The following is a 25,094-nucleotide window of genomic DNA, read 5'->3' as shown; positions in this document are numbered from 1 at the left end:
ACAGTTTGATATTGGCCGGCAGCTGAAGGTTCATATGGGAAGGCCTCTTGTCATGAAACCACCGTGAAGGAAAGAGAGAGGTCTACAGTGTGTTCAGGCCCACAGAGGACTTGATGTAGTTTGCTCCACTGAGAGGCATGGCACCCATCATAACAAAGGTCACACATTGCATAACGCATATTTTCCTCATACAGCGCAGCCTTAAAAGACATCCCCCAATCCTGAGGGCTTCAGACCAGGTAAGGTTCTGGGACCCAGAAGGTTGGTGGTTCAAGATAAGATTTGCGCAGCTGTTGTGCCCTTGAGCAAGGGCCTTTAACTCCACATTTCTCCAGGAGGAATTGTCCCCTGCTGAGTCTAATCAACTGCAAATTGCTTTGGATAAGAGCCTCAGCTAAATAACTGTAATGTAATGGAAGGCCCAGCTGGCCCGGCTCCACTCGGAGGGGCGTCTCTCCAAATCCCGAAACCGCCGCACCGCGTTCCCGCCCAGCCGGCTCCTCAGAGCTAATTGATTGTTTTCCGTACGTCTCCCCGCCACCCGCCTCGCTCCTCCTGGCGGGGCCGCGGCGCCATGTGGAGGCCAGATGGAGAGCAGCCGATGCCAGCGTGGGGCTGCCTGGCCTCGGAGGTTCACGCTACCCCAGCTGGGACCACACGGACCTGGGACTGATCCGCTCTCCCAGTGCTGTAATATGGGACGTCCCGTCGGGTGCCGGGTTTTTAATTCAAACCCGTTCAGTACCAAGCCCAATATTTTAGTGGCTGCCACAAATCACAAGGGATCTTTTGGCATTTTTTTTAGAAAATTGAGAACATTTCGTAGGGTTTTAATCGGGGCTCAAAACAAGAGTGCGGCAGTCATTGTGACTGGTTGCAAAGGTGTGAGGGGATTTACTCAAGCGTAACTACCTTACTGAAACAGTTTAATATAACAGTTTTCTATTTGCCAAAAACAATATTGGTCTGCTTGATTGAGGCGCCTTGCTCCATTGCAATTATAACTGAAATAATGACTCGGATGTTTTGGAGGCAGCGCATTGCCCGTAGTAATAATTGACTGGAAAAGGCGATGGGAGATGTACTCACAGTCCTGAGATGACCTGTGGCGGAAGGTGAAACGTAGGTGGCTGCGATTCACGTCTTCGATGGGGATGGCGACCTGGACCCAGAGAGAGACTGCGTGTTATCAGGACTGAAAACGGAAAACACGCATCTAATCCCTCATCTCTAATCAAGCGCTCTCTCACCCACATCCACTCCTGGTCCCTCAGACTCTTTCACTCTCTCAGCATCACAATAGCCTTTTTATTGTTTGAAAATTAGCGCCCCGTTTAAAAAGAATGATCATTAATGGAAGGATAATTCAGGTGAAGGCAGCATAATAAAATAAGGATAATAACACCCTGTCTGACCTTCATGCTGAACTCACCTCGGTGTTGTAAAGCGAGTGTAAATGAAATAATGATTATTTCATGATTTAAATGTGTGACACGTTTCCTTTGTTAGTTACTTGGATAAATGACTAAGAGTGTCCAACAGACTGAATTCAACATGGTCCAGATGGAAACAGTCACACTCTGCATATAGAACTGTGCAATTAACCGTTTCTGTGTGGAACAATCAATTGACAGATAAATAGATAAATAGATACATAAACACATGAATAAATAAATCCCACTCTGTCCATAGTTTTCCCATGTATAGCTGACAGTTAATATCATTGACAGGTAATACTAATAACTGCTTGCTTTCAAAGATCGCATAACTCCAGGTGATACAACTACACCTGGCTGTGTTCTTCCTACAGGTAGCAGTGCTATGGGGCAGTGCTGGAGAACGAGGGGAGACTCACCTTGACCGTCTCAAACCAGCGTGGCTGCTTCACCTGATAGTAGATCACAGATTTGTACTCTAAGATTCCTTCGTCCCCAGCACCAGGGAATATCACACTCTGGAGAAAAGGAAGAAGGAGATACAGTAAAGGCAGGAGTGTTAATACTCCTGGAACAGCCCAACAAATAAAACCTATATGGTTGGCATTTATATAGCCCCTGTATCCAAAGCGCTGTACAATTGATGCTTTTCATTCACCCATTCACACACACACTCACACACCGACGGCGATTGGCTGCCATGCAAGGCGCCGACCAGCTCGTCAGGAGCATTGGGGGGTTAGGTGTCTTGCTCAAGGACACCTCGACACAGCCCAGGTGGGGGATCGAACCGGCAACCCTCCGACTGCCAGACAACTGCTCTCACTGCCTGAGCCATGTCGCCCTCAATATAAATCAACATAGATTTTAATAACGATTACACAGCGATGTGTGCCATACTGGGTTATAGAGCAGTTTGTACACGCCCCAACTCAACAGTCTATAGCAGTGGAGTTCAGTTATATCATATATACGGCAGCCTGAAGCATAGTGGTTAAGGTACATGACTGGGACTCGCAAGGGCGGTGGTTCCAATCCCAGTGTAGCCACAATAAGATCCACACAGCCGTTGGGCCCTTGAGCAAGGCCCTTAACCCTGCATCGTTTCCAGGGGAGGATTGTCTCCTGCTTAGTCTAATCAACTGTACGTTGCTCCGGATAAGAGCTATGGTCTTTGACTATGATGAGTATTGATTAAAAGACAAAGATTAGTTAATTTGTAGAATCAGGTGCAAAAACGAACATGCACACCAGCCCTTTTCTCTTAAGATTGGACAACTCTGGTCAAACATAAGCAGGATCCGAACAAGTTGAGTCGACTGATTTTCGGCCCTTGCTGAAACTTTGTGGGAGGATCGGGGACTAAGTAACACCGCTCCTCTTCAGCTAGAGAGCTGTAACCCAACAATGGCCTTTCAAACTGCCTCTTGAAATTAAGAAACAAGAAATTAAAAACTTGACAAGGGGTCCCTGCTTCACCTGCTGTTCGACAGCGGTGCTCTTGGGCCGGTTAAAAAGGCCTCCCGCTGGTTCACGGCCCAAATAAGCAATTAGTTCCCCTTTGCAAGTTCCCTGTGGCGGGTCAAGACCTCTGTGTAAAGCAGCAGACACGCACCCCTCCCAGCCTGTGTTTTAAATAACAATGACACACTTCCACGCTAACGGCTGCTGACACGCTCATGTTATGAGCGATATCAGGCTAGCTCTGTTCTGTAGGTGCTGGGATCCCCCTCACCAGACTGCGGCTCCAGGGAAGTGGTCATACTGAGAGGTGGGTCTTCTCTTCCTCAGAATAGTCTCATTCTCAGACGGCAAGCCCTCACCTTGTAGTTCCCTTAAATTTGGTGAAACTAGGGCAATAGCCGCTTCAGGACTTCTTAACTGTTTTTCATAAGCTGGCTCGGAGAGCACCTACTGTGAGCACCTGCCCCAGTGTCTGGCTTTCCAAAAGCTCATCCAAAGACAAATATGAAAACCTTAAAGGAGTTGTTTGATTCTTCTCTATCACATGTTTATCTTTAAAATCTATTCAACGAATGCTTGTTTGCCTGTCAGAATTCTTTTTTGCAAAAAGGTCACAGTTTGCTAGCAAAACATGATCAACACAATTATCCACGATTGATCATGTAACCCCAATTGTAGCCACTTTACACTGGTTACTCGTACGCTTTAGAGTCAACTTGTAGATTTTACTAATCATTTTTAAGTCCCAGTAGGTAGTCCCCCAGACAACAAAACTGATCTTTTAACTCCTTATTCTACCTCAGATCCTTGGGCAGGGCACTACTTGCCATTTCATGGTCTTTTTCCATCAGGCATCCTAGGCTCTGAAATGGCCTACTTGATGAAAATAGACTGCCAAACCCCATATCATGTTTTAAATTACACTTGAAAACATATTTTTAGAAGTTGTTTTTAACCAATGACACCCTGTATTCAGTTGATACTAGCTTTATTGAATGTCTGCCTTGATTCATTATTTTTTCTTTCATTTTATTTTCTTTACTATTTTTATTATATACTATTGTTGTGTTCTTTATTGTTGTTTGCTGTAAGGCACTGTGTAACACCATTTCAAAAAAAGAGCAAAATAAATAAACTTTTATTATTATTAACCATGGAAGATCGAGTGAAGCATTAAAGGCAGAGAGAGTAACCACCCCACACACGCCAGTCAATCCAAAGATATTGATGAGAAAATTGCAGCAGGAAACTTCTTGATTGTTTTCAGCTTACCAGATATCTTTTACGGCCAGACATTATGTCCACAGAGATATAAAAATCCATGAGTCCCGAGGCTAGCCTCAGGCCTGCCCATAGTCAATAATGCACAAACAACACAAATGAAGACCTCTCCTTCATCATTGACATCGTAGGCCTAATTACAATTCCACTTCGGTGAAACAAATTTCTGTTGGTCTGAATTGAATTTAGCATGAAAGGATAATCAAAGATACAGCCAGTAAGAGGCTTACAGGGCGGCAGAGTTGGGTCATTACAATTGCAGAAAGATTTCTCCTTTACACTCAGGCCTGTCAAGGGCTATACACACCAGACAGCCTATACAAATGCAGAACACCCTCACTTCATTACAGTTGTTTAACACGATGAAAGAACATCATTTGAAAAAACAAAATGTCCTCCAGCCACTTCAGCATTTGAAGGAGCTTTGTGACCTCTATGTGGGCACTCAAAAATGTGTTCTCTCAACTTTAAATACATTTTTCGTAATTACTCTTAAAACATATAAATGTATGACTTTTTTTATGTTTCTATAATTCTTAAAACAAATGAAAACAAACAAGTTTCCATAATTCACCAACTGTAGTAACTGAGACTCCTTGTTTTGGTCGGCTATGCTTGGATTCCAGATTTTTCCGCAATTCAAACTTGGCATGCAGAACACAAACCGATCATCCTCAACGGCGTTGTATCTTCAGTCACGCATAATCGCAAGGATCCCCCCCCAACTTCCACGGCTTTCACATCCGGTGGCAAATTATTTCTTCTTCCCTGGCCTGTGACTAAATGTATAATTGCAGCCTCTGAGTCTGATGGCTCTGTCAGAGACATTCAGCTCTCAGCTTTATACACCCACCCAAGCAGAATAAGCTCAAAATCCCGGCCCAAGAGAAGGGGCCTGCGGATGGATTATTTACATTGTTCTTTTGCTGAGGGTGGGTTTCTAATACAGGCCGACTTACAAAACTCATATCACAGATATTATACGTTTTGGCTGGATATACAGGAAATTTAGCTCCGGCAAACTCCTCTAGGAGGAAACGGCATCGACTACCTGCGATCAAAATCAGTCTGGTTGTAACTTCTGCCACCATAACATGAAGCGACACCGCGGCCCAATGCTCCTGTCAGCACTAATCCAGAAAAATGCACACGCAGGGAAAAAGCACAACGGCAGCTCGGTCGACGCCGCTGTCTCAGAAACCGGCCAATGAAGCCGATTGGTTGGAAAAAATAAAATCACTATGCAAGACTGCAGCTCTAATCATGCAGACATTGTGGGCAATTACGCTCTACTCCAGCAAATTGGTGGGAATTGTTGACCTAGGGTCTGATAATCAGCGAGCAAATCGATGACAATCACAACACTTCCTTCCTTTGGTAACCCATCACAATTTCGATCCCTGGGTTCGCCCAACTCTCAGAAGTCAATGACTGCGGTGATTGTATGAAATATACCATATGGGTCATCATGGTGTGAATTCTGCTCTGCTGGAGGGACCCTGGCCACTGATAGGCTGACAGTGACGACGATTCAAACAACAACAAAAAAATACAAATTTTTAAATGAAAAAAAATAAATAAATAACAACAACCGTACCTCCAGTTTCTTCCCATCCTCATCATAGACAGACATGGTCACTTCCACGTTTTTTGGGGTGGTCTTGCTTCCTTTGTCAAACTCCCCCTGAACCAGAGTCACGTAGATGTCATTGCGGACATCACCTAGACGGAATGCAGAAATAGCTGGTGATACAACTGGCTTAAAATGGACACATTATAATGGCTACTTGCCTGTGATAAATCCATTATCAAAACAAACAAAAATGTGAAGTATTAATTCCTCAATTTATGAACATCCTAACTAGGCCAAGCAAACTATCACGCACAGTAGAAAGTAAAATGGAAAATTCACTTCATAGGGGATAAATTTACTTCCACTTATTTGATTACACTACGGTTCCCAAGTTCCACAAATTGTTCAAGAATCAAATATAGCTCCTTTCCCCCAAGAGCATTCAAAACCTCTTTGTAAATAATGAGTCATTGTGTAAAAGAAGGCATGATTCATCCATATTTTGAAGAAAACTTTACCAGTTCATTATTAATTTAATTCAGAACACATAGGGCCTCTTTTGTGAGTACTGCAAACCATTCTGGTGTCTCCATTTATTTTTTAACTGCAACACTTATAATATACCATATGGTAAAGCATTTTAATCATATTTCCTCCCACCTTCCTTTAAACACATGCTAAATATTTAAAAGTTCACCTGGCATGATGATTTCAGGAAAGCCCATTTTCCTGGCCACAGCTGTGGAGCGGTCCACGAGATGAGGGAAGTCTTTCCTGATCTGGTGGATGTCTCCAGGAAGAAGCTTTAAGGTCACCCACAAGCCTGAGGGTTTGTGAACAAGTAGATGTCAGGGAGAGACTAAGAAAAATTGTATGGAATTCACTAATGACACCTTAATAAGACATCTGATTTTTAAAAACATCTTGGAGAACAGAATCTCCACAGATTATCCTCAGTTATTGATTATCTGCAGCCTAGCTTACCTGTCAACACATCAATGGGCACTTAATATAGCTCACTTGATATAGCTCAGTCTGACAAGTAAGATAGTTGACCTTAAAGACAAGCTGAAATGGAAGTGAGAGCAGCACTAGCTTCCGAAATATGATGTATACACGAGTGAAACAGATCTTTTGGGAGAATTTTTGAAGGGCAGGGAGTCGATATCACTGATGTCAGATGAGGAGGGGAATATCAAATGAGGATATGCACCACTGTATGAAAGGGATATTGATTGGAGGGAAAGGGGAAATTGATCGACATACACGCCCGCTGGTACACAATGACGTAAAATCTCGATTTCAAGGAAGTGGATGGAAAAAAATATCGCAATTTAATAATATTTTTGGAATATATACTTCAAGACATGCATTCGTATGGTTGTGAAGAATTGACTAAAAAGTGAATTTTGATTTCAGCTTGTCTTTAACATTAAGACAATAATGCATTCCTTCATTTCTAATACAGTAGAACCTCGCAGTGCGAGTGCACCAGTGTACGAGTAATTTGTTGTACGAGCCTCGGCTCGTACAAATTTTTTGTCTTGAAGTACGAGTGGAAATCCACAGTACGAGTGAGGTTCATACAGCGACCTTGAGTTGGTGCTGAGCTCGCACACGCTCTCCCAACGAGCGCGGCCACCGCTCGCTCAGTTCACGCGGTTATCTCGTGGAAGCATCCCTATTGTGTTTTCCCAGTGTTTTTGCTATTATTTTATAATAATTAGTTGTGTTACCCATGGGTCCTAAGGTTAGTGCAAAGAACAGTGCTGAGAAGAATAAAAAGCTGATTACGATAGAATTGAAGAAGGAAATCATTGATAAACATGAGAAACGAACGCGTGTAGTGGGCCTAGCACGTCAATACGACCTTTTCTGTTTTAAAACCCATAGAAAATTATTTTTGGGTGGTTTTTGGGAGTTGGAACGGACAAATTATATTTCAATTAATTTCAATGGGGAAAATTCATTTGTAAAACGAGTAAATCATAAAACAAGCTCGGTCATGAACGAATTAAACTCGTACTGTGACGAATCACAGTCACCACAATGTTGCTGAAGTCCTGTTATATGGTATCAGAGCACCAATATCACAGTAAATGCAGGACACTGGGAAACCATTTTTGTTATTTTATAGCTACAAGGTTATTATAATGTTGATATGCATTGCAAAATGTTATGATCCCTTTGGCTTGCATCCCTCCATTAGTTATACTGAGGTGCAGTCTCTCTCAATGATGCAAACATTGATTATGGGCTGTGAAAATCCCTGTTAAATTTCCAACATAAATATCCATATGATGGGGAGCAGGAGAGATTTAGAAATACATTTTCCATAAGGACAACGACAACCTGCCATTTTTGACAGTCAATCACAAGCCGAGTTTCACTTAATCTCCCCCAACCGGATCTCAAAGGAGACGCATCTCCTTTCTGTCAAGTACCATTTTTGAATCAATGTAATGCTCTTCAATCACGAAGAGTGACAACTGTCCTCATTCCATATTTAAACACCTGCTTTGGGGTGAATTTGGGACAGTTCCATGCCAATCTGTGCAGACTAACGTGTGCAGTTGGATTGTCAGGTTCTGTCTGCCCCTTTCTCCCCCATGCAAATTGAGACAGACTGCAAACCCTTAGCGACTTGGAACAAATATTGCATTTTCAAATATTAAATATTCATTTTTTTTAGAAATATGCAATAAAATAAAATGAACATCCTCACAATCAGTGTGTATGTCCTATGGTTCCTCTGGAGCTTGACTACGAATCCTTGTCAGACAAATTACGACTTGTTTACCAGTGAAATCTTTTATAGATGTACCAAGAATACATTTCAAAGGCAGATTTAGAAATGATTTGTGTACATCTGATTAAACGTTATCCCTGCTGAGATTCACATAACTCTTACAAAACCAAGATATAAATTATGGGGGGAAAAAAAGGTTTTTGTTGTTGTTAAGGGTGTGGTTTCATATCATACTAATCAAATTAGCCTTTGTTTCAGATGGATGCAGGACACTGCGGTATCCATCTGTCCAGCAGTTGGAGCGCATTAGCAGGCAGAACTCAAACAATAGAGGAGCTGCAGTGCATTCTGGGTAAACAGAGAGGGGCTGGAGAAAGACCCAGGGAGACGAGGTCGCTTGTAATCTCACAGGCCGCAAGTATGTCCAACAGGGACTTCTTACACTGCACTGCTCTCAACACAGGGGCATGCTACTTACTGTAGTGAGCCTATTTTTCCCTCCCCCTCTCACCTTGTTTATTACCGTACTTTACTATCATATTATCATTTCGCCTTCCTCCAGACTGCAGTCTTATCTCAAATTCTCTCCCATATGCTGTATTTTCTGCATCTTCCACCCCTCCTGTGTTCATTCCCTCATTCTCACCAATCTAATCTTTCTCCCATTCTTTATCTCTCACCCTCTCTCAGATGCAATCACCCACCGGTCACATCAGTGCTTTCTATTTCATATTAGCACACGGCCATGCTAGCCAACAAAAACGAAGGTGCTCCATCTCATAGAGCCACGTAATTATAGGCTGAGCTTCCCCCGACCACCTGTAAATCTTTCAATGATTATCTGCATAAGCCGCATCACCATGGGGTGCTAACTCCACAGATGCCTAATAGTGAATGGAGGTTTGGGAATAATAATAGTGTGAAACTTCTGGTGGAATATTATCCAAAAAAAATATATATATATATATATAAAATAAAATAATACATTTCTCTCACATTTGGTTGATCAAATAATACATGAAAATTGGAAATTGAAAAAACATTTCCATTCATCAAAATGACTCGACTTACATTTTTTGTGTAAAAACAGAATTACTGACAGTTCAAGCAATTTAAAACTAATTTTAATGCCCTCTGAAAATCGTTTAACATTTCTCAAATATGTATATTCAGAATTGTTTATGCAGCAAAACTGATATGCAAACCAAAAACACTATTTTACATCTCAAGTCATACGAAAAATTAACAACCTTGAAGTTGCATCTTGTTTGATAGAATACATATTGGGAAAAATGAAGAGGATATATTTATGCTGACAGCTTGCACTGAATTGACCATTTCAACTGATTGCTAATCGTTCACACAGAAATTATAAATGAAGTCAACCCTATGAAATATTGAAATCACATTAGTAAAAAAACTCATTTCAACAAAGTCAAAGTTCCATAATGCGTTTCGTCAATACGCACTTTTAAACCTTCCACAGCCAAAGCATAAAAAGTCAATGGAGTCTGCAATGGAGGCACATAAACTCTGGAAGTGTCAGAGGGCTTTGAACGGAAGAAAACAAATGCAGAAAGAGACAGAAAGAAGGCCCTTTTCAAGGATTCTGCGGTAAAGGGGCTAACTAGCTTGACGAGCTAGCGATTTGTGCGTTACAGTACCTTGGCCCTTGTGATTGACTTCTTTTGCGGCGATGACTTTGTTGATAACTGTCTGTAGGAAGTCGCTCTCCCCTGCCACCCTGGGTGAAAAACGGGAGATGTTCAGCTGCTTGTGGTGGATGGCTTCATCCAGCGCTAGCCTGGAGTACGCACGTGACAGGCAACACCACAGGGAGGGGAGAGGGGGGGGAAGAGAAAAGAGAGGAAAGAGAGAAGGATGAGGAATGAGGAAGACAAGGATGAGGAAAAGGAGGAAGAAGGGGGGGTACAGGAAACCAGAGGGTCGCGGCCCCGAGGAGCCAGGGACGAGGGCGGAGGCGACAGACACCGAATACCGTGACGCAGCAGACAGAAGCCGTTGTTAGCCGACAGTGAGGCAGGATGGGTAAACGAGAGAGACACACAGAAGAGACCGTTGTTTAGGAAATGACGCCGTGCTGCCCTTTTGCACCACCAAAAGCAAAGCAGAAAGCAGCTCCCCTCGGTTTAATTTGGCTTTCATTAAACTGCGAGACTGGCTCAGAGACCCCTCTCGCCTTTGTTTGCCTTTGTCGACCGGCTTAACAGATGCACCGCTTTATAAACAAGAGGCAGGAGGCCGCACGGATTCCGTGTTTTCCCACAACAATCAGCGCCAACGCGGTAGAAATCTGCGAGAAATAACGAAACCGACGCCGCCAAGCCCGCCGGCTCCGCCATCTGAAGCAAGACGGAGCGGAAATAAGCAACAGATGCGGCTGGGAGACGCGACGTCGGCGGAGACGGCTCGGGAGTCAGGAGCGCGTGGGATCCGTCACATACGAGGAGACACCCGTGTCAGCGAAAACACGGAGGGAGACGCGCCGCGCTAAGTCTCAAAACCGAGCGGGCCCGTGAGGAGGAGCCTTCTTCAACTGAAAACATTAAAAATGGATGTCCTAAACAAACAGAAAAGGCACCGTACTCCAAAACAAGCTTATATAACAAGAGACCTGTCTCGTTTAGTTAATACTTAACTGAACTGGGGTAAAAAGAAGCAGGCGTACTAACTGCAATTTCAAAGGTTTTTTTTAAATCAAATATCTTTGTGCAAAGCCAGAGAGAACACATTACATTTATTGAACTGTTCATAATCTTTCAGGATTTTGGTGCAGTGCAAAAAAAATATCAGACAATAATGTAGGCCGGCTAAATTATGATTAGAGTTTGTGGCATCCGCTTTGCATGAGAAGCAGGCTGGATGAGAGGATCCTATCATATGCATCTCAAAAGAGGCCCTTTGGGAACCAATGAGGCAGTGGCACAATGGCAGACAAGTCAAATCACTGTGTATATCAGATTTCTGCGCATTTCATATCTGAGAGCCATTTCCATCTAAAAACAAATCGTTAGCATGCCTAGGGCTACATCAATTTAATCAATTATGTAATTACTGCAAAACTCCTTCTAAAAAAAGGCCACTTCCTGCCACTTTTTCTTCCAAGAGCAGATGGCCCAACAAAGTTTTGCTCTAAAGCTACCAACTTTTCTTTGAGAGGGGATTGAACCGTTTTCATCACTAATGCACTCCATTTAAACTGCTGAGTAACCTGCCACTGAAAGTTCAGTGTCACTAATCATGTGCAACTAAACACAAAAACAAGTTTAAAAAGTCACTCTTTGTTCATACTTTCCTTGGAGTTAAAAGGCACAACAGCAATTAACTCCAACTGCTTTAATTAAGTCATCGGGGAATTGCGGGGCACAACTGTCTGAAATGGAGGCTAATCAGGTTTAAATCAGGGTTCCAAACCTCTGTGAATAGAGTCTGCATGCAGACCTCAGAACCGATCAAAAGTACAGAAAGTCATCGAGACATTTTAAAGAGGTCCTTCATTGAAATGTTCTTATCTACAAAGGAAGAGCCGATGTTTTGCCATGGAAGTTGGCATTCATACTTACGGCTGGAACGGAATGAAGTGTTGTTTGTCCTCATCGTCCATTTTGCCGGTGATGATGTCAGTGACATCCATTACTGATCGGGAAGGGAAGAGAAAGACATTGGTCAATGCTGTCATGGCCATCGATTGGCCATAACCACAAAACCTCAGCTACACGCCACTACATCAGGCAAGACAGTAAGTAGGGTCTTTTCCCTGGTCCGCACGGAAAAGCCCAGAGACATGAAAGTCGGTGTGAACTCCGAGCTTTCCATCAGCAGTCAAGAAGACGGCAAATCACTAACATCGCAAAGATTGGCGGGAACTGTGAGGGAGTCTGACCCACATAGACTGCTGTGTTTTGGATGAAAGGCGCAATGAACGTCGACTTCCAAACCGTGTTTGATATAGAATGCAATTGCTTCAACCAGACTGGGGTCAAATACGTAATTGTTCTGGATTCAGTTACTTTTCTACACTTTACTGAACTCATCTGGTGTATTGGAGCCAATGAAATGCTCTGAAAAAGTGCAAACCCCACCTTCAGGGCCTCTTGGTTGGCTCACTTGCACCAGGCAATATCAATCGAGCACACGTATTTGTATCCAAAACCATTACATATTTGACTACTTCAAAGCCTGCCTTCTAACCTCAAAGCGTACCCTCTAAAAAAAAAGTTGTTCCGACCAAGCCATTTTGCGAACTTACGGATTGACTTTAAAGTGGTAAAGCTGCTCTTGCGCTCATCTTCACTCATTTTGTTGCAATATAATTATATACAGTTGACACTGCTGCCTGCAATTTAACAGCAGAAATGCAAATATTACGCAATGCATATTTGGAAGTGAGAAATGTGTATTGTGTAGCAGTGCAAGATGATTCTGCGCATATGAAAATGTTCTATTCTGATTAAATGCTTGGCATGTAAACGCACACCATAATCAGATCTAATTTATTCAGCGTGCATGTAACGGGTTCATTTGGAATGTTCAATCATAACAAATTATTTGAAAGGAAGAAATATTCTGCATGTAAACACAGCTAGTGTCTCTTACCACCGTCTACAACCAAGCTTTAATCAGATACATCAACAATGAGAGCAAGCTGTAAAATCACCACCCTTCACTGTCAGACTGCAGTGTGGTTAATGTATCAAATCATATTTATAGCTAATAATTATGAACTATGAAGTTGGCTACCGTTTCGTCAAGTCGGACAGGGAGGTGGAAAAAGGAGAGCATTCTCCCTGTCAGTAACCTGGGCAATGGGCCAATCTAATTAGTTTACTATGGAACCGGCTGCCAGCTCCACAGGGACGAATCGGCCACCGATTCTTCTCCCAACTTTAACTGAAATCCTTTCATTTCTGCTCAAACTTATGTATTCAACCAGGCAGGAGGCTGTGACACAAACATCCTGCTCAAGCGGAGGGCCACAGCAAGGGGGAACGGAGAGATCGATAGAGCAGATTATATGGACAATCCCCCCATGATGTAAACCAAGGGGCAGCCAGATTATGTTTCCATTTGATTTCACTCATAATCTTCACTTTATTTGATATGACTGAAAAACAAACATATCAGGCCAGTGTGGGAACCAGTGCGGGAAGACTTCCAAAGAGTGAAGTTGATATAGCCGCCTCTCTGTGCTGCCTTGCAGGTGGAGCTCTCCCTCTTTGTAAGAGCATGCTTTGCGGATCATTTCTGATTCATATGCATATTACTTAATATAAAGCAGCCTTCCGATGTATTCAGAATATTTAAATCCCTCAGTCAATAAGCCGTGTGAGCATGAATAGAATTGGACTAAAGATTATGACATACTGTACAAGCAAAGGGGTCTGACTTTCACATTAAAATTCTGAGGTGTTCAAAGTGGAAGAAAACTGTAGTCAGGGTCTGTGATAAATGGTCGTGGACATACACACACAGTAAAGCAATGGTAAGCCGGAGGCTTACTGGCTTATTTAACAATACCATCCTGTATATCTCAATGTCTGTGGATATATAAGGTGTGGATATTCACCCGCTACTCCGAACGGCCTGCGGAGTCCTGAGGTGAGCTTTTTGGCGTTGTTGTCACGCAGCTCCATGCGTCCCACCCTCACAATCTGACACACAAAGCTGATTTTCTCCCTCTTCAGGTCCTCGCTTCCAAGGTCCTGCAAGAATAAACAAAACAAACACACACCGCACACACACACACACACACACACACACACAAAGCAGTGACTATCGAGGAACAACACTGCACCCATTACTGTCAATTAAAACCTACTTCTAATAGGAGGCAGCGAGGGGTGACCTGTGGTTCATGGATGGACGCAGAACTAAAATAGACATTAACCTGGAAACAAATATGTCTGGACATGGTGTGTTGTTGAGCTGCTTATTAGGTTATGGAGCTGCCGCAGACGGAGAGCTACTTGACCTGATTGAATATTTTTCAGGGGAGAACAAACTTTGTTTAAGGTGGCTCTTTCATGGCAAACTGGTTCAATTCTCACTGCGACTCTAACTTCTGGCTCATTTATTTTTCAGAAGAGCATGAAGCAGAGTGCTGCTCTGTCAGGGTTGCATAACCAGGTGGGACACTTCTTTAACAACCCTTACAGAGTGCTGACCTTGGGTGGGGAAAAGTGACTGGGATTTGATCCAAAGGTGAGAAAAATACACTACCTCAACCCCAAAAGTCTGCAAAGACATCGAAAATAGTTTTATAAGGATAACAATGCAACGTGACATCCATAAAATGTCACTTTTTGGTTTCCTTATAAAACAATTTTCGACATCACTGTGACATATTTTTAGGCCCACTGACACTTGGTTTACTTGTGTAATGAGCAGGGGAGGGGGGGGGTTGGGTTATGGGTTAAATGTTGATCATATCCTAGGGGGCCTTAACACTGTTATGACAAACAATTGTAAAAACACTCACGGTGAAAACTGATCGCAGGTTGTGGAGTTGATCTATATCTTTCACCAACCCTGAACTGGACCACCGCACCAGATAATTTTCACTGAACCAAAAAAATAAAAAAATAAACATCAATCAATAAATCATAATTGTTAGTACCACAAAAACTCACGGTGTTAATAAAGGATTCATCAAACCAGACTAGCCCAATATCCCAACTGTCAACGGAAGATGCAACCTAATGATAATCAATGGAAGTTACAGGCATTAATACCCCTGCAGCCAGCAGCTAAAGCCCAGCATCCAGCGAAAATGTCTATAAACAATCCAGAAACTAATACTGCTCAGTCCAACTGAAGCCAAACAAATTCCAGCTTTCATTAGATTTCTAAGCTGTAATCCCAAAACAACTGAAAATCCCCAGTCCCCTCCCCAGAAATCGAGGCTACTTAGCGGGACTGCGTCCCACACATACCTGATGAACTTGGACACCACGGGGTCGTAGAGGGACATGAGAACCTCTGCGTCCTCCCCGATTTTACAAACCACGTTCTTTAGGGTGACGAACAGGGCGAAGGACGGGGTGGAGGCAAACTTGGCTTGCCTGGTCAGATCAATATTTTGCTTCTGGGACTGTCGAGGGAAAAAAGAGACAGCATTCAATGAGGTCCCAGTCCAGACAGCCACCTAGACCAGTATATTATTGCTTGTCCACTGGGCAGTAGAGATGGAAGTCTATGTGGTGCTTAGGGACATTAACCCATTAAATAACTCCACCAATGCCCATAATGTGTCCAATGTGTCATGTAATCACAACCCAATTGAGAATGATGGACTTTTGCATGAGACTAGGACTGAATCTCCACAGCTTCACTTTGCTTTAAGTAGAACACCTATTACCAGTAAGTGGCCTGCAAATGTGTTTTCACACATTTTTTACTGTGGAGTTTATGAAACATAAAACATGAACGCTGCGTGCAGCAGCTAGTGAAATACACAGCAATATTGAGAATTAGAAGTGCTTTTGAGCGCTGAAGCGTTTTGTGAATGTCACTAGATATTCCGGAAAGGGGAATTTATGCCCGGAGAATTACCTTTTCCTCCTGGATTCGGTCTTCAATCTGTTTGGAAGCAGCTTCGTGGGCTCGGAAGAGACTGACGGTGCTGGTCTGGTCTGGGTCCAGAATGTTCCCATCCTGGTCTCTGACCACTAGGTCCAGATCCAGGTACCTGGGGGAAGGGTGGGGAGGAATGGAGAATGAGTCTATTGGGTCCAAGATACAGCACATACACAGTGCTGAGCGATTCTGCTGAACCAGATACAAATTATCCTGGTTGTGTATGTATCGTGATTATAATGAAAACTATTATGTACTGGACGGAGAATTGTTTTCTTCCAAATTGTGTCCAAATTGTGCTGCGTCGGAATTCCCGTCATTCAATACTAAAAGGCTCATCTCCATTTGTTTCCCCCTGTCAGCGCTCTTTGGGAGGGTTCTGCGACAGAGGCTAAGCAATTAAAGAGCAAAAATTTAAAAAGTAAACCTGCAGTAAATCTGCTTGCTGAAGTGCTCTGTCATGCCGCAGTTAAACTACACATAGATGCAGAGCCGGAGGCCTGGGGGAAGCCCAGAGAGAGGGAGGGAGGCTGGGCTGAATGAAGAGCGGCACTGGGAGTGCGTAGGAGGGAGCGGTGGAACCCAGGAGCGTGGGAGGCGCGGAGGCGTTGGAAGGAGCTGCTTCAGAGACGGAGAGAGGGAGGGAGGGAGGGAGGGAGGTTGGGAGGGAGGGCCTCCCTGCAGCAGCTCCGGAGCTTACGTTGATAATGCCGTGTACTGTAAGCCTGAAGGAACACGTAGAGACCAACGCCGCCTCAGTCTTCAGCCCGCACCGCGCGCAGGTCCTGCCCAAACGCCCGGCAGCCTTTGTTAAAGTCTCGGCGCTGATGCAATACGGCTGAGCCCCCCCCCGCAAACTGGCGGTTCTGCTTCGATTTCTCTTTCACAAACCCAGTTGTTCACATGCCGTTTTGGTCCCGCGTGTTTATTATTCTCCCCGTCTTAAACGCAAGCCGATCCTGAAAGCAGGCCTGTCCATCTGCTGCAAAGCCTTACGTCATTTAGGGAGGGAAGCCCAAACTTACCTCCTGCAGAGCACACAAAGCCGGCTGACGTTTCTTACCGCTCTGCGATTGGACAGCGATTCCAGTGGCACAATCATCAGCAACTTCATCACCACTTATTATTCATTATTAATTATGGCCACTGGAGCAGATCACAGGCACCTAACTGATGGACCCAATTGATCGGAGGAGTTGGCGCTAACCCAGGCCCAGCAAAATGTTCTCACGATGTTACTGGAACATCCTGTGAATGTCATTACATTCGCACTACATGGCACCAACACTGTGAGAACACGAGAATGAGAACACAGTGTTAGCTCAATGTGTGATAAGGCAGGGGTACCCAACTGAAGCGCTCGCTCCCTGGACAATGCTGTGGCCAATTACACGGAGCCGTGTGCTACTCCGAGCTCTCTCGGCGACAAGGCTAGTGCGCAAGATATATCCTCCAGGAGCCCGCAAACTCGGTGATGATTGTTCATCTTGGGACACGAAGCCAATACAAATCTAGCCATCATCACAGGTGTTCAATGGTCCTGAAAGATAATACACTAACTCAGCTGAGATCAATGGACTGAATATTTCAAATAGGGGGTAGTCCTGGGATCAAGGAAGACGGGATTGGAACAGTGCAAGAAAATGGAAGCCAACAGGACTTACTTGTTACCGTAGTCTATTTTAGAGGTGACTCTCTGTTTGAGTTCAGTGAGCTCGTCCTGCGGGAGGGTGCCAGACAGGATTTGAGACCGCCACTCGATGAGGTCATATATCATGTCGCGGACGGAGTTGAACATCTCCCGCTTGTCCCCCTGAGGAAATGGACCACAAAATTCGATGAGCTAATTGTCCCCACCAAAAAAAAAAAATCAAAAAAAAAAAACACTCCCTCAAACGATATCAGGTCATCAAGTCTGAAACCCTCCGAGAACTTGGGGCTTAATCTACGACAAGATTGCAATCGCACGCAAGCTTGAAGTGACTTTGAGAAATGCCTCGGGGGGCTGATGGGAAGGACAGAGAGGAGCGGTGGCCACAGGCCTGCGAGGTGTGACTCACCACATAAAGGTCTCTCCAAATGGAGGCCCATTCGCGGAGGGTAGTGGTTACCTCCTGGACCAGGGGGAGCTCGTTCGGGATGACAGTCTCTTTTTGCCTGGAGGAACACGCCGACGACCAGAAATGTCACTTACATCGCTCTTCTTCCCCACTGTGCCACCCAACGCCCACTCACCCTTACAACATTTGTGAAGTGTTTGGCCTAAACTGAGGGCGAACCACAGTTGACTGGGTGAACCACAACTGACTGGGTGAACCACAACAAACGCTTTGTAGAATTCATATGCCCATATGCAACATTATGCAGAAAAAGACAAGCAGACACACACAGATAGACACACACACACACACACACACACACACACACACACACACACACACACAGAGGCAGACACGCACGCACGCACGCACGCACGCACGCACGCACGCACACACGCACACACGCACACACGCACACACGCACACACGCACACACGCACACATGCACACGCACACACGCACACGCACACACGCACACACACACGCACACACACACAAAATCACAGGCAAGCAAACCTCTCCCAGCAGAGAAACATTCAACCCTAACACAAGTGCTGCCCCCCACTGACTGAATGGCTTGGACCTGCATTTCACAATAATGAATAGACATGCCTGCATTATTACTGGCTCCGTAATTGCCGGTTTTGGAGCAGGATACTTACTTGGCTTGCCTCTTAATTTCAGTGTGTCATCCTGAGCCTTTTCTGAGCTGCATTTCCCTTTACGTTTACCACAGTGCCCATGCCTCCCACTAAATGCATTTTACGTCTAATTTCCAGCCTCGGACTACGCTGAGACCGAAATAGATGGGTACACTTTGCTTACTTTCCGTCTTTGTTCTTTCAAGGATAATCACTTTAGAAGCAAACGCTCTCGCTCATTTTCAAAAAGTTAGAATATTGAAAGGATCTGTCCAACGGAGACAGCACTGGCTCGATCACAAGTCAGAAGAAGAGCTACGGCATTGTGCCCAAGCTTAGGGATCCAAATAGCAGTGGTCCAAGGTCAGGTACGTATTAATCACACACGACATTGGCTCAGGAGGTAAGAGTCGTCTGGCAGTCGGAGGGTTGCCAGTTCAATCCCGCAAAATGCCTAACCTCCAGACGAGCTGGTTGTATGGCAGCCAAACGCTGTTGGTGTGTGAATGGGTGAATGAGAAGTAGCAGTTGTATAGTGCTTTGGATAAAGGTGCTATATAAATGCCGACCATGTTATCATTTACCCCAGCCTGACTGCGGCTTGAATAAGAAGACATAACGATGAAAACAATGCACTAATACAGTGTATTCCCTTTTCCATACAATAAGGTCAAAGAATTGTACAGCCTCAGGGTAAAATCATGCAGTATACCCCTGTATGTGACATGCCATGCATGCTATGTCAACTTCAACTTCAAATGAATAGAAAAATGTACAAACCCATTGCCTTCAACTGTTGCCTCCTTCAGGTGAATGTAACATGCAGGAAATATACCCTAAAATGGAAAAAATAAAGAAATGCCATTTCATAATCACAAATTGCATCACACGCAATAAATAAGATACTCAGATGCCATATCAGTATACAGTGGTGTGAAAATGTGTTTGCCCCCTTCCTGATTTCTTATTTTTTTGCATGTTTGTCACACTTAAATGTTTCAGATCAAACAAATTTAAATATTATTCAAAGACAACACAAGTAAACACAAAATGTAGTTTTTAAATGAAGGTTTTTATTATTAAGGGAGAAAAAAAAATCCAAACCTACATGGCCCTGTGTGAAAAAGTGATTGCCCCCTAAACCTAATAACTGGTTGGGCCACCCTTAGCAGCAACAACTGCAATCAAGCGTTTGCGATAACTTGCAATGAGTCTCTTACAGCGCTGTGGAGGAATTTTGGCCAGCTCATCTTTGCAGAATTGTTGTAATTCAGCCACATTGGAGGGTTTTCGAGCATGAACCACCTTTTTAAGGTCATGCCACAGCATCTCAATAGGATTCAGGTCAGGACTTTGACTAGGTCACTCCAAAGTCTTCATTTTGTTTTTCTTCAGCCATTCAGAGGTGGACTTGCTGGTGTGTTTTGGATCATTGTCCTGCTGCAGAACTCAAGTCCGTTTCAGCTTGAGGTCTCGAACAGATGGCCAGACATTCTCCTTCAGGATTTTTTGGTAGACAGCAGAATTCATGGTTCCATTTATCAAAGTCTTCCAGGTCCTGAAGCAGCAAAACAGCCCCAGACCATCACACTACCACCACCATATTTTACTGTTGGTAAGATGTTCTTTTTCTGAAATGCGGTGTTACTTTTACGCCAGATGTAATGGGACACACACCTTCCAAAAAGTTCAACTTTTGTCTCGTCAGACCACAGAGTATTTTCCCAAAAGTCTTGGGGATCATCAAGATGTTTTCTGGCAAAGTTGAGACGAGCCTTAATGTTCTTTTTGCTCAGCAGTGGTTTTCGTCTTGGAACTCTGCCATGCAGGCCATTTTTGCCCAGTCTCTTTCTTATGGTGGAGTCATGAACACTGACCTTAACTGAGGCAAGTGAGGCCTGCAGTTCTTTGGATGTTGTTGTGGGGTCTTGTGTGACCTCTTGGATGAGTGGCTGCGCTCTTGGGGTAATTTTGGTCGGCCGGCCACTCCTGGGAAGGTTCACCACTGTTCCATGTTTTCGCCATTTGTGGATAATGGCTCTCACTGTGGTTCGCTGGAGTCCCAAAGCTTTAGAAATGGCTTTATAACCTTTTCCAGACTGATAGATCTCAATTACTTTCTTTCTCATTTGTTCCTGATCTCGGCATGATGTCTAGCTTTTGAGGATCATTTGGTCTACTTCACTTTGTCAGGCAGGCCCTATTTAAGTGATTTCTTGATTGAGAACAGGTGTGGCAGTAATCAGGCCTGGGTGGGGCTAGAGCAATTGAACTCAGGTTTGATAAACCACAGTTAAGTTATGTTTTAACAGGGGGGGCAATCACTTTTTCACACAGGGCCATGTAGGTTTGGATTTTTTTTCTCCCTTAATAATAAAAACCTTCATTTAAAAACTGCATTTTGTGTTTACTTGTGTTGTCTTTGAATAATATTTAAATTTGTTTGATGATCTGAAACATTTAAGTGTGACAAACATGCAAAAAAAATAATAATAATAAAAAAATAATAATAATTCAGGAAGGGGGCAAACACTTTTTCACACCACTGTACTTATAACAATTTCATAAACACCAAGTGTGACAAAGATGATAAAATATGCTGTGCCACATCCTGTTGTAGTGTGCTATGCTGTACTTCTGTTGGCAATAAAATCGTATTATTTATTATTATTCATTGAATTTCTACATTCAAGCATGCATTTACTCACCTTTTTTGACTTTCTTCTAAATATGTGTCCTCTGTACCAGCCTGAAATAAGATGAAATGAGACATAAGTGTGAATTGGAATCTAAACTTTCGATGAAACTTCTAGAAATTACTGGGCAATGTGCAGTAGGAGATATTGTACACACATTATACATATTTGAGAATTCATATGTGTTGGTTTAACATTGCATTTAAAAAACAGCATGCATGAAATCCATGAATCTAGTGAAACAAAGATAATTTTTCAACAACAGTTTAAACAGGGAACAATGCAAACTCAATTGCGTCGTGTTCATTATTCAAACATCTCCATTATTTTTGAATGATTGGTTTGCCAGGTGGTCTTCTACATGGTGCCTGACAGTACTGTGTACAGTATATTTCATATTATTCCATTTTAGAGCTGAATATGTTACCAACGCACTCCTGTTCTAAGTATTTCAATCAAGGGTACCGTTGTACAATAAAGTACATATACATGATCCAGAATGCAGCAGCTCGTCTGGTCTTCAACCTTCCCAAATACTCACACGTCACCCCCCTGCTTACTTCCCTCCACTGGCTGCCTGTCATGGCTCGCATCATATTCAAAACATTGGTGCTAGCCTTCCAAGCAGTTAAAGGGTCTTCCCCAGCTTATCTGCAAAAAATCATCAGACCCTACACCCCTGCCAGACCTCTTCGTTCAGCCTCCACAGGCCGCTTGGCACCTCCCCCTCTCAGAACCTCCACCTCACGCTCATGACTACTGTCTGTTCTGGCTCCACGGTGGTGGAACGAACTCCCCGTTGAGGTCAGAACTATAGAATCTCTCCCCACCTTCAAGCGCAAGCTGAAGACACACCTCTTCAAGCAGCACCTCTCCCCATCCCTCCCTACCTCCCTGTGAACCTTAATTGTTGTCTCTGTGACTTGCTTTGTGTATCAGTATTTTTAGGTGGCTAGGTAAGCAGTGTTTGGATAGTTAACTTTGGTCACTTTTGCTCTGTTTGTTTGTTTGTCCTTATCTTTGTTGTACAGGTAGCAGTTGAAATTGTACTTCCCTCTAGGGTCTTTCAGCGAACTTATCCCTGGTTATGGGTATGCACTTTGTTGTACGTCGCTCTGGATAAGAGCGTCTGCCAAATGCCAATAATGTAATGTAATGTAATGATTTACCCCAGCTGGAAATCAAAACAGCTACTTGTTAGCCATGATCCCAGTTTGTTAAACCAGGGGTCACCAAACTGGGCTATGACAGGCACATGAAGTAGTCCTGACGTGTTATTATTTATACATTTCCCCTTTTATGTAATATTGAGTGCACTTTTTGAATGTGCAAATGACATACTACCAAATAAACTCTGGTGCACAGTTCCAGGAAACGGTATGATCATAGTAATTTATTTTATATTAGAACTGTATATTTTCTACATTTATATTGTACATTTAGATATACATCTGGCAAGCTCCCAAGCACTACTGTATTAAACAGTAACTGCTGCATCCTGCATTAGGTATGGACAAGTGTCAGAGGCTAACCTATTAATCGAAATAAGGGGGTCCTCTACCACAAAAGTGTTCATTATAGGGCGAAAGTTTGTGAACCCCAGCGTCAACCCATGTACCCATAATATGCTATATGAATGCTGAAATGGATCAATGGAAAAATCTATTATTAGTTACCTTCATAGGTCTCCAGTATGTGCATTGTGTCTCCAATTTGTAAGGACAGCTCTTCGTCTCCTCGGGCATCATAGTTATAGATCGCTGGAGGGGGAGAAAGAAATAAAGCAGGTTTTAGTCCACAGGAAAAGTACAAGCAGACGTAAGTTTGCAGAGGGTGTGTTGTCTCTCTATCACTCGTTCCTCATCACAGGGCCCACAAACAGATTGGTTTTCTAATTTTATTTTTATATTGTTCCTTTAATGTGTTTTTTGTAATATTGCTCTCATATTGCACTTAGATTTTATGTCTATGTCTGTTAAACATATTGAACAACCTTGGTATGAAACGCAGTGCTATATAAATCAAATTTGACTGATTCATTGATGATGGCACGGACCCTATAGCTTTCGCATTGGCACTAACGACCATGTAATTGCCCCCCCCCAATTAGCGTTAGAGTTCCTGTTGCATGTAGATAATCCCCGAGGGACTGCAGTCACCAAGGACAGCTGGTGAGGAGATTAGCCCAGTGTCCATGAGACCCGCAGTAGGGCCACTTATTTGCTTTGCAGTGAAGATAAGGAAACTCTCTTCTAAAGGAGTCACTCCGGCTGAGACGCTACATTGTATTAGCCCTTAGCGCAGCTGGTGTCCTTGAATCACCCGGAGCGATTTTCAGTGCTTTAAAATTTTAATCCGATGGATGCGGACTGACGGTGGCCGGATCGGCAGCGGAGTAATGTCAGGTGAAAAGCCCGGCTCAAGCACGTCTGCCTCCATTTGAACCGACAACCCTCAGGCACAAAGTCCTCAGGCCTCAGCACTACTGCTGCCTTAGGTGAACAGCTTGTCCAGCTAACACAAAATGTCCTCACGACATTAGTGGAATGTCATGTTGATGTTTCAACATTGCTGCGACGTGGCACCAACATTGTGAGGACGTTCTGATTGCATCACACAACGGTTGTCACCTCCAGGGGTGCCTGCATAGAGGGTCCCTTGGGCCCCAATTCTTAAGAGCCCCAGATTATAAGTACTTATCCGTACAAGTAGGGTCTGAATTGTCATGCCTGTTGCCAACCCTCCGGTTGGTGCCTTGCATGGCAGCCAATTGCCGTTGGTGTGTGAATGTGAGTGTGTGTGTGTGTGTGTGTGTGTGTGTGTGTGTGTGTGTGTGTGTGTGTGTGTGTGAACGGGTGAATGAGAAGCATTAATTGTACAGTGCTTTGGATAAAGGCACTACATAAATCCAGACATTTATATTTAGCATTTAGCCATCATCAGCTTTAAACAGGTAAAACTGCTAGTCCTAATACTGTTAGAACATGAACCCTGAACCACTTCCCTTTAGCAGTAGGAGCTGAAGCTGCGTGGATAAGCAGAGGGCCCCCCACGTGAGTGGCAGGTGGTAAACAGAGTGCCATGGTTACAGTCGCAGCTCAATTCGGACATGAGAACCCCCCAGCCCCCGTGCTAAATCACCAAAGCGATCCTCGATGAGCACACACGGTGATGTCTGAGCTACCGGGGTCAGGCAGCAGGGGGCGCTAGGGCGCAGAGGTGGGGAACGCCACGGCACACCTGCAGGTCCTGATTACACGGGCGCCCGTCACGCAGCCGTCCCGCTGAGAAAGGACGCGTACCTGCCAAGGGGGGGGAGGCAGGCGGGAGCGACAGGCTAATTAAGAGGTCCCCTCTCCACGCCCGTTTTAACAGCGTGATCCGTTTCTTATTTTAAACACACCATCTCATCTCGCCAATCCACTGGCTCTCTGTCTAAAATAATAAAAGAATAAAACTCACTCACACACTTCACACAATGCACCAGCATCGAAGTCTTAAAGCAGTTTTATTTCGGAACATCAAGTTTGCGAGTTTTACTACTTCATAGTTTCTGCTC

At 43.9% G+C, this 25,094-nt stretch overlaps 1 protein-coding gene across 1 annotated transcript in view; it reads right to left on the bottom strand.

Moving 5' to 3' along the window:
* Positions 1-25,094, bottom strand: part of dock1 (dedicator of cytokinesis 1) — a 254,821-nt gene that overhangs the window by 207,693 nt on the left and 22,034 nt on the right. The window contains exons 2-16 of the mRNA XM_061225326.1: positions 23,212-23,295; positions 21,548-21,588; positions 19,620-19,675; positions 18,160-18,256; positions 17,764-17,912; positions 16,076-16,211; positions 15,457-15,614; positions 15,003-15,084; positions 14,091-14,226; positions 12,088-12,160; positions 10,168-10,247; positions 6,452-6,577; positions 5,779-5,903; positions 1,856-1,954; positions 1,090-1,162 (exon numbers count right to left, since the gene is read on the bottom strand). Coding sequence (XP_061081310.1) covers positions 1,090-1,162; positions 1,856-1,954; positions 5,779-5,903; positions 6,452-6,577; positions 10,168-10,247; positions 12,088-12,160; positions 14,091-14,226; positions 15,003-15,084; positions 15,457-15,614; positions 16,076-16,211; positions 17,764-17,912; positions 18,160-18,256; positions 19,620-19,675; positions 21,548-21,588; positions 23,212-23,295 — 1,515 coding nt within the window. The remainder of the gene's footprint in view (positions 1-1,089; positions 1,163-1,855; positions 1,955-5,778; positions 5,904-6,451; positions 6,578-10,167; positions 10,248-12,087; positions 12,161-14,090; positions 14,227-15,002; positions 15,085-15,456; positions 15,615-16,075; positions 16,212-17,763; positions 17,913-18,159; positions 18,257-19,619; positions 19,676-21,547; positions 21,589-23,211; positions 23,296-25,094) is intronic.

This window comes from Conger conger, chromosome 2, assembly GCF_963514075.1.
Source record: "Conger conger chromosome 2, fConCon1.1, whole genome shotgun sequence".
Taxonomy (NCBI): domain Eukaryota; kingdom Metazoa; phylum Chordata; class Actinopteri; order Anguilliformes; family Congridae; genus Conger; species Conger conger.
Note: the sequence above shows the minus strand (reverse complement) of the source record. Positions and strands in the feature narration are given on the sequence as shown.